The sequence below is a fragment of the Aedes albopictus genome, chromosome 3 (genome assembly GCF_035046485.1).
Source record: "Aedes albopictus strain Foshan chromosome 3, AalbF5, whole genome shotgun sequence".
Taxonomy (NCBI): domain Eukaryota; kingdom Metazoa; phylum Arthropoda; class Insecta; order Diptera; family Culicidae; genus Aedes; species Aedes albopictus.
The window spans coordinates 197,461,532-197,480,822 of record NC_085138.1 but is presented as its reverse complement, the minus strand read 5'-3'; the positions used below and the strand labels follow the sequence as shown (position 1 = coordinate 197,480,822).

The window sequence follows — 19,291 nt, the reverse complement described above, 5'->3', positions numbered from 1 at the left end:
ATGGAATTGTCCCAACACCGTTAAAGAAGCCAATTCAATGTGTCATATTCATGTGACCCGTGCCGTACGTGTGAATGGTCGGCCGAGTTTAAAAACATGCTCGATCATTAACCGATCCTTTGAGGTACCAACTAGTGTAGGACCCCTTCGAAAAAACACCCCCAGTTTGCACACCGGGTGAAGTAATAGATGGAGCGTGGTTGGCGAAGGCTGTCAACAAGAACAGAGAAGTACTTCCTGCTATGGAAGTACAGCTGAACGCGACCTCTAAGAGCAACATCAGCAAAGACCTCAAGTAGAGCTTGCTGAGGCTCAGAAAGTTGATGATAGCGACGCGTCAATGCCATGATAAACTGACAATGGCGGCAGCAGCAGGGCCCGTGAAGCAGAAGAAATCAAAATCTACGCAGGCCGGAGCTCTTCGCATTCGAAAGCAGCCCGACAAAAGATGCGACTGCAGACACGAAGCAGTAGGTACGTGAGGCAGCCGTTGGGGTGGAGCCACCCCCCCTTTGCGCAAGGCTAGAAGAGTATTAACCATGAAACAAAATGGCAACTGAGCCCGTGAGTCGAGCCTCATCCAGGCCTCCCAGAAGGCTGGGAAAGGGTGGGCCTGAGGAGACCGACCCGTCCCGGAATGGAGCAGGGGTTGAGATTATGTGTGAGTCCTTTGCAATTACAGGTTAGGGTGGCCAGGGGAAGGACGCTTCCGGTACCCAAGTGGATAAACGAAAGAAACACATTAAGAAGCCTCACCTCTTTCTGATAGAGCAGTTGTCAACAGGACCGACGTATACATCCTGAAAGTGACCATTCATAAACCACGTAGACTTTTTGGGGGGGAGGGGGGGAGGTGGCTCTGGCCAAAGTCTACGCTCCATACAAATTTCAAATTTTTTGTATGGACGAAAGTCTACGAGGGGGGAAGGGGGGGGGGGGTCTGAGATGGCCAAAATTTGGTCTACGTGGTTTATGACCAGTCCCTAAGCGATGAAGAACGATGTCAAGCTCTCGGATCTGGGAGCCGACGTACGCAGCTCATTTCAGGTAGCCACCGCGGTCCAACATGAAAGGAATATGAACGATGGGGGATTCGTGTTCGCCTAAGTCAACGGGATTTCCCCTGTAGCTGTTTTGCACTTTCTCGGTGATCGGTAGAAGAGTTCACGAATATGCTGGACTGTATTGACTGGCAGAATAAAGGTCCGTGGTAACAGTAGATGACTTCAATGTCTGGGCCGTGGAATGGGGAAGCAGTTTTGTGTACCAACGGAGTTCGATCTTGTTAGAGGCACTGGTAATGCTAGATGTCGATCAGCATGCCTAATTTCGGTACGAAAAGTACCTTATGAAGAATAATCGATCATTGACATTACGTTTTCTAGTCAGGCCTAATAAGTAGTTTCAACTGCAAGGTAGACGATGCCTACAATTACAGCAACCACCTGGCGGTTCGCTACGGTATCACGGGCTAGACGATGGATGCAATGCAGCAATCACATACTGAGAAGAAGCGGGATGAACGGTGCCGTTTGCGGCTGCCAAATTCAAGAGCGAGATAAGGGTATGAAAAAGGGCCTGCTAAGATGGCCTGAGTTCAACTGCCAACATGTGCTCGTGAGGTACCGCCTACAGGGTTTTTTGAGGCACAAATCTTCCAATAGTAGGAGAACGTGCCGCCTGAGCCGACTTTCTGATACCGCCTACAGGGTCGTGATGGCTGCCTCCATAGATGCTGGATAGGATCATCGAGAGGCTGTTCTCGCGTCATGACCCGACTCCTTGGCCGCCATTCGTATAACTTTTCGGGACTGGGACGACCGATGTGGGGGTCACCGATGATGAACTTGCTGAAATTGATTCGTCCATAAGCTGCGAATCCTAGTTCATCTTGTGGTCCTGTCATTGGTACTGTCTGCTGTTGGATGTTTTTTGGATCGTGAAGTTGTCAAGAAGCTGAAGTCGTAACTGCAATAGATAAGCTTATCGTCATCCATGTTTATTTTTTAAAGACGCTATAGATACTCGATCAACACAGAATAACATGGCGAATGTCAATTTCTTGATTTTGCTTTGGCTGACCAAGCCATGTGGGAAATTACACTGTTGAAAATGCTTTGACATCCATGTGCACAACAGAACATGTGCTCGATGAACAAATCGAGATTTGAATTATGAAAAGAAATCCACGTACTCCGGTGAGACTCGAACTCACGACTCCCAATTCGCTAGATAGGCGCTTCTATTCCTTCAAGCTACGGAGTCATGGCGAAGTTGACGTTTTCGCCGTACGTTACTAATTACCGATACGCCGTGCTTCGTTTACTAGCAGATTAGCTTAACTTTTATGGATTTCGGTAAAAAGCCACAGATGGATCTGTATTTTTTTATCGGCTTCGGTGTAATTTAACGAAATCACCGATATTCAGTAATCTAATTTAAAGGCGTCGGTAAATAAGTTGTGATTTACCGGAACACCGATAAATATTGCCGATTCAAATCGGTAAATTCTATTCTCGAACTCAGAGCGTCAATTTCACTGTCAATAGTAGATGTCCCATCTACGGTTAATAGACTGAACTGTTTAGGTTACTCAATCATTGTGAAACCATTCGACACCAATCACCAATACTGTCAAAGTTCCAATTAAGTGATTAAATCTCGTGCATAAATTGACTACAAATCTACTATTAGTTTTCTAAAGCTACATTCAGCTACCAGATTAAGTGAATTGTGTAAATTAATTTATTCTTAAGCACGATGAATTGCTCGCACGACTCGTCTCGAAGCAATACATCATAAACAAAACCTCTGCTCGTACACAGAGCACAATGGAATGATGAGAGAGAGCGAAGGGCCACTGACTGGCATGCTAATTCGCCGGTGGATTTCTTAGAGGGGGCTGCATTGTATTCTACCTACCCATTGGGTTCCCGGAATCCGGTAAGGTAAAAAATTATATAATTATTTGTTTGCAATGGTAAGAGATCGTGACGGTGCTTCACAAGTTTCCTAGCGCGTCATGCATAATTAAGTGTGCACAATTAATTCGCAACTTAAAGCCAGCAGCCAGCAACGAGTTTTCCCTTTCATTAGTTGCCTTCTAACTAGATTCAGTGCTCTCCGTCGTCATGGTTTCCCTTTCCGCTCTGGCCGGCGGCCAGACCAGCAAGTTGCCTCGAGTGAACGGCTCTAAATATCTAAGTAGGCGCGCGCGCACTGACCGGTTGATTGGGGGTGACTCATTCGTCATAAAACATTCGCCCGCTCGCTGCTGGCCTACTAGATTGTGTGACGGGGGATTCTTTTCCGGCTTAGTAGACGCGAATGTCGTGAAAAAAAATGACTTTGTTTTCGCCCGAATGCACACAATTGTTTCAGTTTCAATGTTAATCAATTCCGCGATTTCTGTCCGCAGATTAACAAACCGTTTCACAGACCGTTCGGGCAACCTTGAGCCCACAACAACGGTGCAACGGTGATGATGAGCGCTCGTGTCGCGGTGACCGACTGCTACCTACTACTAGGCTTAAAACCGGTGCGGTAGACCCGTCTGATGGGCTCCCCTTCGGTGAAGGTTGTACCGGACCGGGTCTGAGTCAGAGTTGTTATTATTTTGTGTGGGGACCTTTTACTTGCTCGATTTGGTTCGATTGGGCTCCCCTCAGCTCTCGAAACACATATTTTGAAAATGTCACACTGCTGGTTATTTATCACCCGTTTTTAGCAGAGGTGACCATGCGTGTTTTCTTCTTTTAAGGTTAAGTATCTTGGTAGTACAGCAAACCGATATGCAAATGAGTAGCAGAAGGATGCATTTTGCCATTAATCATCTTTCTTTCCAAGTGAAGGAGAAGATGATCTGAAGTTCCTTCTTGGCATTTGTGTCCATGTTAATTCCATACTTTAGAAATTTGTATTTGCTTTAAAATAAGCCCAGAAAGCTGCCTGGTTAAGTCCAATTTTGTAACAAATTTTGAAAACGACCTGTAATCAATGCTACACCAAAATTGGTTACTGAATTATGCCTGGTTAAGACTGTTCAATTAAAACGAGCATCTGACTTGAAAACTGCTCATAAATGTTCTATTCAATGATGTGTTTAGACTGAGCAAATGACTTGACCCAGACAACCAGTAATCGTATAAGGTGTCGCATAAGATGATAAACTGGAGGCCATATGCGTGCATGCCCACATTTAGGCGCATGTAAAATGTACGCATATCGCCTCCACGTTAACATCTTATGCAACATCTTATACGATCACTGGTTGACTGGGGAGTGTCTTCTTGAATGCATCTCAGTTGAAACAAGTGTTCACATTGTTCAACTCATGCAATGCGTAAGCGAACTGAATTGGGTTTTTAAATTAGGAAAAATGAAATGATTTTTTGATTTTATACGAAAGAGCACCTTTTTCTGAACCACTATGATTTTTCCAGATTTTTAGAACTTTATTTTGGTACCTAAAACCAATTACAAAGAAATTTTTTGAAATCACCTTTTGACAGCTGAGCAACTGCTTGACAGCTCCGTCCAGTACAAACTTCGACGAGGGGTGATTCGACAAATCGCTCCCATACAAACTTCAAATTGATTTTAAAAAAGGTTCTCGGACACCAAAAGTCATGAAAATTTGGATTTCGGCTCAGTTTGACATGCAGATTCAGAATATAGAATTATCTCAACACCGTTAAAGAAGCCAATTGAATTCGTCTCACTTTACAGATGACTTGCATCAAGGTATTTACATATTCTAAGGTAGTCTGAAGGTCCTATTAGTCATGACAAATATTTGGCCAAACAAGCCCAACAAATGACCAACACAACGTAAATCATGGCAACCTCGGATGAATGTCGGCCTCCAATGGCAAATATTTGTCATTATGACAAACAGTCTAATGGCCCCTTTAGATGTCAAAACTGGCTGAGCGGCCATTATTTTTTCACCGTAAGAAATTCTGAAAACAAATCCCCCGCCTCCTCAAATTCCATTGAAATTTCGCTTCCTCTGCTTTTCTCCACAAACTAAACGTCATGCTCAACCTTACAATATATAAAAACCTTGACTTGCATTCAACTCACATGAATCACGGGTTTAGACGGGGCAAGTGAGATGATTTCGTTTGACTTGAATGAAAAATTTCAACATGTTTTTCGTTCTGGTCAATGAATGTAGGTGTTTACACGTTCAATTCGCATTGAATTGGGCACTTTCCATTAACTTGAATCAAGTCACTTGCACCATGTTAACCAGGCATTGGGGTTTCCAGGGGTGCATGCATTTCAGGCCAAACATATCTAAAGGTCCTATCTGCAGAAGAGAGGCTCTCTTTGATTTCCCTCTTTTTCATTAATATCTCAGCTGTTTATTTGAATTATGATTGTCTCCTTGCATAGAACGATGGTCAAAACAATCGTCTTTTGATTTGTACTGCAAAAGTAGTTGAAAAGTGTACCATTAAATTTCAATAATTGAAAGAGAAAGTGAATAAAGAGAGCCTCTCAAATGCAGATAGGACCTATTGAAATGTTTGGCCTGATTTATGAACACTCACGAGCAGCTGTCTTCGTCACGTAACAAGGGGGTTGTGACTACACTTTTATTTTATTTTGTTGTACTTTTGAAAGTACTATTCCAAAAATCATGAAATTTTGCAGACATAATTGACCAACTTGTACTAGAATTTCATAAACAATGTCGTCAGAGGCATTCGATAGTTATGTACCTAGGCATACATCGTAAATATATGAAAACTACGGGAAATAGTCACAAATACTCATCGAATCTTCACTGACAGCTTTCAAACCAGTTGATCAAAATTGATGAAATTTTGCAAGAAAGTGCCCATGAGTGTATCATAACTGCTAATCTAATCTAATCTAATTTTACACAAAATCGAAGGGATTCCTTTGAAATTGTCTCAGAGGATTTACTCTGCAATAGGGTCCTAAAATTAAAGACGGAATCTCGCTTTTGTTGAATAACACGATCAAGCTTAGAATTCTAATCGGAATTGTACTTCACTCGAACTCGGAAAACGAAGGAATAGTGAGAAAATTCGAAATAAGTAAAATGGTAAAAAGTTTTAGTTTGACATTTGCGGTCGACCTTGACGTGATGAAACTCGACATTTTTCGCACTGGGAATTTAAAAATGTTCCTATCTGACATACACGGTAAAAAAAATCACTCAAAGTGAGTATTATAAGCTAAGGGCGGGACAAAAGATTTAAAAAATTAAAAAATGTTTATTTTCAACGGCCAATATAAACGTAAAAAATTGAGTAAATACGCACTATTGGACACTATTTTGTGATTTAAACCAATAATCTTGATAGGGCTTCAGGAGCCTATTATATACAAAATTTCCCAGAAATTCCCACAAGAATCCCTTTTGAAATTCTACCAAAAATGTCTTCAGATTTTTTTCTAAAAAAATCTTTCCAAAAAGTTCTTTGGGAAATTTGTTTGAGTATTAGGCCTAAAACTCCCTCCCCTAATCCATCCTATCCATTGTTCCAGAAATTCAAAGCATTTATCTAGAAAACCTTCCATTAGCTTTCTTAAAAATACTCCATGGATTTTTTTAGAAAATGATTCGTGGATACATTATGAATCAGAAACTCCAAACTCCTTCAACATTTTTTTCAGAAGCTTGCTCAAGGATTTCCTCCAAGGATTGCTTTAGCAATTCTACAAGAGATTATTAAGGAAATTCCCAAGATTTTTTCACGATTCTTCAGAGATTCCCTCAAAAAATTTCTTTTTCAAAAATTGCTCCAAGTATTCCTTCAGATTTTTTCTACAGAAATTCTTTTAGAGATTCCTATAAGGGTTCTTACGGAAAGGCTGGAAGACATTGTTGCAAAGATTTCTGCAGAAATTTACACAGATATTTCATCAGAAATTCCGCCGGGTATTCCTTCATGGATTTCCTTCAAGCGTACCTCCAGGGAATTCTCTATGGACTTCTCTAGGAATGCTTTATTAGTTATACTGCCAGGGATTTCCAGGTTCTTCTTCAGCTATTCCTCCTGGAATTTCTTCAGGCAATCCATGTATGGATTCTTCAAATATTTGTTGTTTTTTTTTTCAGCAATTCATTTATAATTTTCTTCTTCGTGATCATCTACAAAGCAAAATATATTTATAAAATATGCTTTGGCGCTATTATGGGACCACCCATACCCAAAAAAATGTATTTGATGTGAAGTGCTCCGCGTGTCAAAAGGCTGAAAACCTCTGCATTATAAATCATCATAATACAAACTGATAGTTTTAAACTGTTTGGATATTACAAATTTCACTATTAAAAAAATGTACATAAAATCGAGGTTGGACACGAATGCCAACTTTTTTGGTAAAGTGTCTTTAATAAAATATAATAATAATAATAATAAAATCGAGGGTCTATATAATAGAGGGCCCACTTAATCGAGGTATACCTGTAGTGTACTGATCTTAATAAAATTTGGCACAAATAATAAGCAAACAGCTATTTTTTTTTTTTGATAATTCTACCGAACCATTGCAGCGTTACAGCCGTATTCCTTTGTCGCGATTATTGCGGATACAGGCTTTATAAGAAAAGTTCAGATGCTAATTGTTATTTCAAACTAGCCCTAATGAATCATCATTAGCGTTCTGTCCAGTAATGCAACTTATTTTAAACGGCTCGTTTCGTGACAGAGCTTCCGGAAAGCGACCACCGTCTGTCGTTTCACAAGTCATCCTCAGATGCGTGTAAACGGCGACGTAGTATACGGTATACGGTACAAATGTTGTGTCCACCCCGGCCGGGTCCCATACGGTCAAGTTCAGCAAACGGTCAACATGCATGATAAATTGCATTAGGTATGGTGGTGCGGTGACCCACCGTATCGTAGTGGCGAGCCAGAGTTTGGCGAGGCTTTGAGAGAACCAACGGAACGGAACGACTACCGGAAAGTATACAGTCAGCGTGAGCCACTGCAGTGCATAGATGGTGAAGAATAAGTTAATTATAGAAGGTTCAATCGTGACACAGCTGGGCTTGCTCGGAGAGATTGACAATTTACTTAAAATTGAGTTTATCAGAATTTAAAGCTTGATATTTGACAAAGCCAATCAACTTTTCAAGAGCACAACTCCAGAGAATCAAATGACCAATTCCAGTGAAGCTTATAACTTTGCAAAATAGGAATTTTAACCGCAATGACACTCCCTAAATTTCTAAAAGCATAAATCTGAAAAATCAAAAACAAAGTTGCAATGAAAAGTTGGTAGATCACTTCCTGATGGTGATCACGGCATACAATATCACAAGGCAGGCTAGTTACCTATGTAAACGTCATTTTTGAAAGTAAACATGTGACGTCGTTCTTATCGTCCTTCTACGTTGATCAAATTGATGTGGAGTACTAGATCGTTTTGTTCACGACTTTGATCGATTTGAATTACGTCATCAAAAAACTGTCAGATCTCCGGAATGTATCACCTTCTAAATATAGTTCACCGTGGTGGTGACCAATAAATCAGATTTTCATTGCGAACCAATTGGTTGTTAAGATTTGTGCTCTTTAATATTCCTTAACCTGAGCCAAAATTTTGAAAAACTCGTAAAATGTTCGTCAAAAGTTTGGACACAAAACTTTTTAAAACTTTATAGTGAAATATTCAAAATATTATTTTCTGTGTCTTATTTAAAGGAAAATGTATTGCTTGAGCAGAGATTCGTGTCTAACAAGCCATTTTTTTGTCGATGCTTCTTTGCTTTCCATATGAAAACGTGGCGTTGGCCACGTCCTAACAGTCAAGAAGATTAAACAGTATGTAACTTGGATTTCAAGGAAAAAAAAATGTCTAGCTTTTTAGCTAACGTGAAGGGTGAAACATTCGTGAGTTATTCAATGCAAAATTGGTCAAAAAGTTGCCCTTATTGTTCCACCCCGAGTCCGAGTCCCAATTTGCATATGGGAGGTGACATCTCGTGTGTCTGCATGCACAAATCGCCCCTCTCGACAATATATGCAAACGTTTAAACACGCGGAAATGCGAGATAGACATCAAAGGGACTGGGGCCGCAGTTTTACCCATTATGTACGGTAGAAGCAGCATTAGCATACCCACTACATCGCATCGGAAAGCGACAATGGTTGGAAAATAGCGAGACAGAAGCGCAAATTTACGGTCTGCTGACCGGACGGAACATTCCGGCGGCCCGCACTGTGAACCGCTATTCACAGCCATCGGAGTTCAAAGAACATTAGAAAGCAAGGTTCGTCAGGGATTTTTTTTAATATTTTAGTAGGTTGTTGACACTGAATGATGTGATAGAATTTTTCCAAGTAATTGTGTAATTCGTAACTTTCGGAAATCTTGCTCATATTTTGAAGATGACGACCTAGATGTCGACAGACTAACAAACACTTGATTTTTTTGTAAACACCTATTTCAAGAATTTCCATCCATGACTAATCGTTTAGCACACTTCTTACGAAACGTCACCCAGAATTGTACGATGAAGAATGATCGTATGATGTACGCAGCCAATTAGCAGGCATGTGACATAAATCAGTCAAGCGAAGATTGTGAGTAGCCACCCGGTAGATGTGTGGGCTCAATAAACCTTGCCTAAGTGGGGGTAACAATATAGCCATCATTGATTGTGGACGTTGCACTCCATTGAAGACGGGCCATTTATGGGAGTTATTACTCAGATTCACAGCGCCGAAAATTGTTTATTGTTGTTATTACTTATGGAATGTGTCAGGGATCGGTTTCACGGTGGCCTTCATCATTGACTGGACAAATAACTCAAACATTAATTAAAGCTTCCAAAACTAGCTAATCACTGAATCATTGAAATGTGACCATTTACGGAAATGAGCTTAGAATGTGGCCGAAACATTTTTGGATAATGAATAAGGTCAAACAGCTATCGAAAATTGCTGCAAATTGATGTGTCGCACGACTGGTTTCGATTCAGTCTTAAATCTATATCAGTCATTTTTACCGAGACATCCGGAAATTGCGGTCAAGAAACCGAATAGTGTTGATCGACAAAACTTCTCACAATAAAAAAGTTAAATTGTTTTTTTTTTTCAGTTGAACAGAATAACATGGAAAGAGCTCACCATTTAGTTCATTCGGCATACTATTGCAGATTACATCCCAAATTGGACTATCACACTTTTTTGGCACCCCTAAAAAGTGTGATAAAAGTGCACATTTACCTCGGATCGTCTCGACTTCTTCGGTGCACTTATTCCTCCATTTACAAGGAATAAGTGCACCGAAGACCTCAACTCGATCCGACGTGACACAATCACACTTTGAAGGTGTGTGTGCACACTATTGTGTCAGTCCAATTTGGGGTGCAGTCAGCAATATAATGCTCAGAAATGAATGATTAAAAGTGCACTTTAAGAGTATATGATCTTAAAATTCTCGATTTGAATGGACTTAGCGATTTACGAGCTGGTGAGCCCATTTCATGTTATTTTCTGTAACGCATTTTAACTGTTTCTTTTCTGTATCGAAATCAACCCATTTGCGTAACTTTATTGGGGGGACTATTTGTGCAATTTTCCATCAGCTCGCCACTTGCGTAAGTTCGAATCCATCCAGATCACCGCTAATCGAGGCAGCAATGAAGTAATCACATCCTTTTTTGCTTGTCTCGCCTCGCTCATCTTTATATTGCGATATTATATTGTTACTGATCCAGTCCTCAACAAGAAAACCAGTTTCGGTGTTGACTCCTTTCGCTCTCGATATATTTGCCGCCTTTTGTACCGCGACAATTGCATAATCGGTGTATGGTACCGCCAGCCAGTCCCTCTTGGGTGATTGCTTTGGGCGATCGCAAAACGGATCCTAGTTAGGTATATACGCGTGGGTTCAGCGTACGACGAAGCTTACCACGCAGCTGTAACCTAAATATGTACGGTGTGCGATCATGCACCGCGGGCTTAGCGATCTTGCAGGTCTGCATCGGTCACCTTGCCGCCGCGCCGGTTTCGCTTCTTTCTGGAAGCTATTATGAGCAGGCCCGGATTTAAGGGGGGGCAATGGGGGCAAGTGCCCCGGGCCCCCCGATTGAGGGGGCCCCCCAAGAATCCCGAAGAACTACATATATTTTCTTCAACGAACTTATATAAAATGCAGTTGTCCTGGAGTAGTTGTAATTGGGTTACCAAAAGTATCGAGATAATTTCATAAACTGAAATTTGACTTGTGAATAAATCGAAATCCTAAACTTCATGATTTTCGGTGTATCGGCACTTTTTTTAAAACGAATTAACAGTTTTTGTGGAATATTTTTTTCGATATGAGCTGCCATTCAAAAACCATAAAACTATTTTGTCAATTTATTCATAAATGCAAAACAATTTTGTCCATCCAATTAAAACTAAAAAAAGAAACAACAACTAAACGATTCAATTGTTTTCCCAGAGAGGTATACAATATTCATCAGTTGGACAAAAAGATGTTTCTTGTTAATTTTGGTGTACAAGAGTTACTCTAAAACCTCTTGAAAGTTTTTATTGAGTTCTGTAGAACAATTTAAAACGTTTCTTAACAAAACCAAATATTACATTTTCAGAGTAAATTAAACAATATTTGTGCATCAAGAGAAATGTCATTACATTGATAGTTTAACAATTCAATCACTTGACAATGATTGTGCATGCTTCTGTTCTCTCTCTCTCTTCTCTCTTCTTGGCGTAACGTCCTCATTGGGACAAAGCCTGCTTCTCAGCTTAGTGTTCTATGAGCACTTCCACAGTTATTAACTGAGAGCTTCCTCTGCCAATGACCATTTTGCATGCGTATATCGTGTGGCAGGCACGAAGATACTCTATGCCCACGGAAGTCAAGGAAATTTCCTTTACGAAAAGATCCTGGACCGACCGGGAATCGAACCCGTCACCCTCAGCATGGTCATGCTGAATACCCGTGCGTTTACCGCCTCGGCTATATGGGCCCTTGCTTCTGTTGATTATACGATTAATTCTGTAAACACCTGCTCAATACCCATCTGCCTGGATTCGTTGAGCACAGATGTTTTTATGGGAAAGATATGATAATTATTCCAGGAGATATTTAGGAAATTCGGATCAATTTTGGAAACCTAGCTTCCAAAAACATTTCGGAGTAGTGGTTTTACATATCCAAATTTTAGGTTTCACCGGCGTTTTCGAGAATTTATTGCTACAGTTGCCCCCTAAAGATCTAACTTTTTTCAGTCTAAGTCTTGAAGTATTCGTAAAATATCGGAATCGCAAAAAACGGTAAAAATTAAAAAATACGAATTACACAACATTGACAAAAAATTAATACATATATGGTTTACATCTGAGGGGCCCAGAATCATAGGGGTGTAAGTGACCATTTTGTCGATTTTAAGCTGAGCACATCATAAAATTCTCCAGAGTTCAAGCTTTCAGGAACTTTTTTAAGATTTTTTCTACGATGATTGAAAAAATTACAATAAATCAGAGAAAATTGGGTTGATTTTGATGCTCCATACATTTTGTATGGGATAAAAAATTGATCAAAAACTTTAAACCTCATTTACTCGAAAGTGGGTTTTTGTCACTTACACCCCTTTGCTTCTGTCCCCCTCATCTTTAAGATCTTGCTCTTGGGGGCCTACTCTATAAAGTTTGCCCCGGGCCCCCCGAAGCCTAAATCCGGCACTGATTATGAGTTACATTGTACCCCGTTGATGGATATGCTAGATTGCCTAATTATGGTCATGGAATACATATAGTAATTTTTCAAATTTCTTTCTTCTTTTTACAGATTTCCCCGGAATGTGCTTCGCTTCTACCCGCTGTGCCACCATCGAACCTGGCAAGTCCTGGGATCTGGCTCCATTCTGTGGACGTTCGACTTGCGTAGTTGCGGAAAACAACCCATCCCAGTAAGTTGAATATTCAGCCCTAAATATTGGTTGAAGGCATTTTCAGTAAGAAGTTCATCCAACGGTAGATATGCAATATATTGAAGCAGTTTTTCTTGAAATTGAGATATTTCTAGAGTCATTGAAGTCTTTGCTGCTATCAGAATTTCTAGATAAAAATGTTCTAGAACCTTTGATAGATTTATAATTGAATTCCAATATAGGTTCTTAAGTTTTCTCTCCTCTCCTCCTCTTCTTGGCGTAACGTCCTCACTAGGACAAAGCCTGCTTCTCAGCTTAGTGTTGAATGAGCACTTCCACAGTTTTTAACTGAGAGCTTCCTCTGCCAATGACCATTTTGCATGTATATATCGTGTGGCAGGCACGAAGATACTCTATGCCCAAGGAAGTCCAGGAAATTTCCTTTTACGAAAAGATCCTGGACCGACCGGGAATCGAACCCGTCACCCTCAGCATGGTCATGCTGAATACCCGTGCGTTTACCGCCTCGGTTATATGGGCCCTCAGTTTTCTCACGTTTTCCAAATAATCTAGAAATACTGCAACTCTTCTTCCCCTTCCTGTTGTCCCTTGTCGTTTCTCTGGCATGCGAGCTACACTGTCTGTTGCTTTTTCATCCGCAACGTTCCAAAGTGCTCTCTACGCCATTGGCACTTTCGTTAAACTTCCGCATATCATTCTGTTCCATACTCTCTTGTGCCTGAGCAAACACATGTTCCTCATGCTCTCTTTTCTTTTTACGGTGGATCCGTTTTTCAGCTATTCTTGCATCCCAATAGCGCTTCCTGCACTGCCGGATCCCCGACAACAGCATCCAGCTTCTGGCAACATTCTTCTCGCCTGTTACCCTTTCGCACTCCTCGTTGAACCACCCGTTCCTAGGTCATCTTTGAGCTGTGCCTATAACCTCTCGCGTTGCCATACACAACGATCCGTGAAAAGAATTCCACAGAATGTTGAGATTAACGCTCTCGTTGATTGTAATTATCCGCTTGTCCAGCTTCTAGTGGTAGTTAGCTACCGTACCGTTTGCTAAAATACGCTGGATGTTGAAACGCATCGATCGCTGGTGCCTGTAGTCCAAAACGGTCGATAACCGAGCTCGAATCTTACTAACTACGAGATAATGATATGAGTTGAAGTAGCGACCGCTAAAAGTTTCAACCCAAAATCATCATTGTTTGATGATGGCTCTTCTACAGTGATGCAATGTTTACAACTTACCTTACCGATCAGGCTAAGGCATGGGTGGCCTCTGCTGTACATAGTAGCCGTCTCCATTCCACTCGGTCCATGGCTGTTTGTCTCCAGTTCCGCACTCTGGGTAGGGTCCGCAGATCGTCCTCCACTTGGTTGACCCACCTAGCTCGCTGCGCTCCACGTCTTCTTGTACCGGTCGGATGACTCTCGAGAACCATTTTAGTCAGGTTGCTATCCGACATCCTGATGACGTGACTCGTCCACCGTAGCCTCCCGATTTTCGCGGTATGGACGATGGTTGGTTCTCTCAGCAGCTGATGCAGCTCGTGGTTCATTCACCTTCTCCAAGTCCCGTCTTTCTTCTGCATTCCGCTGTAGATGGTACGCAACACTTTCCGTTCGAAAACTCCAAGGGCGCGTTGGTCCTCTGCATGTAGGGTCCTTGTTTCGTGCCCATAGAGGACGACCGGTTCAATCAGCGTTTTGTAGATATTTAACTTCGTGTGACGACGATAGTTGTTCGATCGAAGGGTTCTGCGGAGTCCAAAGTAAACTTGATTTCCTGCCACAATGTGTCTCTGAATTTCTCTGCTGGTGCCGTTGTCGGCGGTCACCAGTGAGTCCAAGTACACAAATTCTTAAACCGCCTCGATTTCATCACCGTCGATAGAAATTCGGGATGGCGGGCGCGGTGATTCCTCCCTGGAGCCCTTTGCCGTCATATACTTTGTCTTTAACATATTAATGGCTAATCCGATTCGCCTGGCTTCGTTCTGTAGTCGGTTCCAGACACCTGTTCTGTAGTCTGGTTCCAGACACCTGAAGCAAACCTCTGGTGGCTCGTGGAATGTCAGGTGACATACACACCAACCTACCTTTATGCTCCCTACTTTAACGGACTTTTTGATGTCCGCCACATGTAGCTGAACCAAATCTATCTGTGTCCCTGCTGGCCCTTTCCGTAGCTTAACGGCTGCGGCGGCCACCTGCACATCGCATTGTTGCCGCAGTGCCGTGACGAGCTCTTCCACTTCGGTGATCTCATCAATGTCCTTGACCTTCATGTCGCCTCATGTGTCAGAGCCCTCACCTGCACACCCTCACCAAGGACCTCTTCTGCCAGCCTCTTATAGGCGGCACCCTTGAGCTCCTTCTGGCGCTTCAGCTCCAGGATCATCTCGCCCGTACGAGTACGTCTAATACTGCGTACGTCGGCTCCAAGACCCTCAAGCTTGGCGTCGCTTCGCATCATCTTCAAGACGTCCGAGTACTTGGACTGTTCCGTCTTGGTGATGATCGCGTCGCCTTTCTCGCGCTTGGCACCTGCTCTCCTACGCCTTGGCTTGGCGTCCTGCGCTACTACCTGCGGATTCGCCTTCTTCTTCCTCTTCCGCTCTACCTTCGCCCAAGGGGGGTCCTCCCCTTGGATCGCCCTACTCTGCGGCTGTTGAGGGCCCACCAGCGGTCGCAACCCCTTGTTCCCGTCGTTCCGGGACGGGCCAGCCTTTTCAGGCCCACTCTTCCCAGCTTTCCGGGAACCCTGGCTGGGGTCCAACCTTCCGGCATTATTACCGACTTTCGGGGTAATGATTCGCCTGGCCTTGCGGGCACCGCCAGACAGCTCTTCGCCTGACGGTTGCCTCGCCCGCTTCTGCGATTGCTTGCCCCGTTTGTCGCGAGCAGTCGCTTCCGCCTTATCCGGACTTCCTGCGAAGGAGAAGGCCTCCGTTTGGGTAAACTTCGACACTTTCTCATTTGCAGGCTCCGCTGCTGCAGCAGTCAGCAACGCGAGTGCCGCGTGCTCCTGCTTGGCATCGTCGATCGACGCCCTAAGTTGAAGAAAGGCCGTTTTCAGGCCCTTGCTTATGTTCGACTTAGTGGACGCAAAGTCAATGCTGCTCAGTCACCTATATTGCGGACCGTCCCTTGGATTCTCGGTTGACGGCCCTCAACAACCACGCTCCGTCCATAACCTCCACCGGCTGGCTTGGCGGGAAGTGGACTGGAGCACCCACGCTTGAGCTGCGTACGCAACTCCCAGCGCCTATCTCCTCATTTCTCCTTGTCGAAGATCTCATCAACCCGCTTCTTGCGAAGGGGTTGATCGCACCACGGCGGATGGCGAACATCTGGTCCGTTGTAGCGCGTTTACCCATGAATCCAGCCTGATATTGCCCCACGAACGCTCTCACGATCAGGGATAGACAGCGGCATAAAATTCGAGAAAGTATCTTGTAGACAGCGCTCAGTAGTGTGATTGCGCTGTAGTTCCCGCAATCCAACTCGTCGCCCTTTTTGTAGATGGGACACACGATGCCTTCCATCCATTCCTCCGGTAATACTCCCTCCTCCCAAATTTTGGTAATGACCCAGTGTAGTGCTCTCACCAGAGCTTCTCCACCGTATTTTAGAAGCTCGCTTGGTAGTTGATCTGCTCCAGCGGTTTTGTTGTTTTTCAACCGGCCAACCTCATCCTCAATCTTTTGGAGATTAGGGGCTGGAAATTATTCGTCCTGCGCACGTACTCCTAGATCTGTTACCACACCACCTTCAGTACTTGCAAAGTTGCCATTGAGATACTCATTGTAATGCTGTCGCCACTTCTCGACCACCTCACGCTCGCACGTGAGAAGATTCCCGTGATTGTCTCGGTACATGTCGGTTTGTGGCACAAAGCCTCTGCGTGAGCGGTTCAGCTTCTCGTAGAATTACCGTGTGTCCTTGGCGCGGTACAGCTCTTCCATCGCTTCGCGATCTCGTTCTTCCTGCTGCCGCTTCTTCCTCCGGAAGACTGAGTTCTGCCTGTTCTGCGCCTGCCTAAAACGCGCCTCATTTGCCCTCGTACGGTGTTGCAACATTCTCCCCCATGATGCATTCTTCTCGTTTTTCAACTGTTCACATTCACCGTCGTACCAGTCGTTTGTGTGATTCGGAAACGTGTAGCCTAGTGCTGCAGCCGAGATACTCCAGCGAATGTCCCTCCAGTCATCTTCAAGTGTAGCTGCGCCAAGCCGCTCTTCCGTTGGTAGGGTCACTGCTAGTTGCTGCGCGTAGTCTTGAGCCACTTCTACGTTACGAATTCGTCTTTCCCAACAGCCTGAAGAAGAAAGTCTTCTAATGGCTGTCTTGACCTCGTCTAGCGTTGTGGGTCCCATAGTCTATTTCTCGTCTTTGATTCAAGCTCTGTCTGTCTCTCTTTCATCCCCACCGTTCAACAATACCTCAAAGTGATCTCTCTTCTTGGAAGCTACCATTGACTTTTGTATGTTTCAAACATAAAGGTATTGATACAGGAACGAATTGTTTTTTTTATTAGTCTTCAACACCTGGGTTAACGTAGAAACTCTCAGAAAAATGATTAATTCCCAAGCAATTCATGATTTTGCAAATCATGCATGTTAGAGAAGTATTCGCATGTTTTAAGCATGTTGATAAAAAACAAAATGGTTTAGATTATAAGCTTTAGGCAGTTTTAAATACAAATTTCGTTCCAAACAATAAGTAAAAATCATTTTTTTCTACTCCACAGACTGTTGGAACTGGTTGAGGATTGCGGCCCACTGCCCCTGGCCAACGACAAGTGCAAGCTGGACACCGACAAGACTAACAAGACCGCTCCATTCCCGCACTGCTGCCCTAAGTTCACCTGTGAACCCGGCGTGAAGCTGGAGTACCCCGACATCAAGGGCCCTGAATCCGAACAGGAAGACAGCAAGAAGAACTAAGCTACTATGGACCTCTGACCGACCACAACATGAGAACAACAAAATAGAGTATTAAACACCCAACCTCAACAAGTGCGCGTCACGAATTGGTTCGGTATGCTTCCAATTTTTGATTTTGAACCGATACCGGACGTAGGCTATTGTAAAGGCTAATCTCAACAAATGGCGCAAAAAAGTGTATTATCGAACAAGGAACACACCATATACCTATTAGTCAAGTATGTGATATTAGAAATATGTATTTATCAGAAAAGTACTATTTTAAAAAACACAACAATATTTCGTTACCAAACTGTTGTTGGCGCGCGAAGATTGCGCAGTTTGCTGATTTTCGCCCCGAATATGGACAAATTGAATTATACTCAACCAGTCTTTTTCTCGATGTTGCTAATACTTAATTTTGTTTTGTCACATGAAAAAGTACAGATTTTATAAATAAAGTTCTCATTTTTCACAAAACTAGCGGTGTTTACTGTTCTGAAGAGTCCGAAATTCTTATGTTAATCAATGCAGTTTGCAACGACGCTTTAACCCTGAGCCCGGTTAAGTTGCTTCAGCTTGATTGACCGCCCGTAGTATCGTCAGATCGGTACGGTAAAGTCTGGATATTTTTCGTGATTCAAATCTCATTGAGATCCTTTAGCCTCTGCCTAGCAACTCCTGATATCCTTACCTCTGTGTGGCACCGGCCGGGCGCGAGCAACCTTATAAGCCTATAGGGAAGATGAGGGAATGGGAACTTTAGTCGTAGGCTGACGGGGAAGGAGGGTTTGCTTCTGCAAACGTGAGCGTTTGTTCTCCAGGAATAGCGGTTCACAACAGCGTCTGTTCTCTATGTCAGAGGCGGCTGATCGACGATCGGATACGTTTCCTCCGAAAAGCATGGGGATGGATTAGGCAATATGCCAGCTAGTCGTAAAATACAACGCGAAATCGGCAACATCAGTTGTTGTCCATCTCTCGACGTGAACAGACGCTTTGTTTAGTCGCTGGCTTATTTTCATTGTGTTTTCAGTCGTACGCGGTGCGTGTGAATTCCGATCGACATGGCAGACGCGGTTGCTGTAAAGAATACGTTGGCATTCCTCTTTCCCCGAGATGCCGATCAGCCAAATGTTGCAGATATGGCCTGTTTTATTAAAACACTCAAAGGAGACCAATCCATGATGGAGACGGCGTACAAGATTTCAGATGAAAAGTCGGTGTACATTCGTTTCAAGTGTCAGGAAGCAATGAATTTTGTGTTTGCGAACAACGCAAAATCATTGCCCTTCCACTACAACAACGGAAAGAAGATAATGGTGAGAATGACAATAGCCGGCAATACTCGTTATGTGCGGGTATTTGACCTGCCACCAGAGATTTCAGACGACGACTTGACAACAGTGTTTGAAAAATACGGAACAGTGAAGCGTACCATTCGCGAACGATTCCCGGCCGAGTTCCAGCTGAA

The 19,291-nt window shown here is 43.2% G+C and overlaps 1 protein-coding gene across 1 annotated transcript in view; it reads left to right on the top strand.

Annotated features, from left to right (window-relative positions):
- The window catches only part of LOC109427264 (uncharacterized), a 35,771-nt gene extending 17,474 nt beyond the window's left edge, over positions 1 to 18,297 (top strand). Inside the window, exons 3-4 of the mRNA XM_062858208.1 lie at positions 12,793 to 12,913; positions 17,643 to 18,297. Of these exons, the coding sequence (XP_062714192.1) occupies positions 12,793 to 12,913; positions 17,643 to 17,838 (317 nt within the window). The 3' untranslated portion in view covers positions 17,839 to 18,297. The remainder of the gene's footprint in view (positions 1 to 12,792; positions 12,914 to 17,642) is intronic.
- Positions 18,298 to 19,291: the final 994 nt, after the last annotated feature.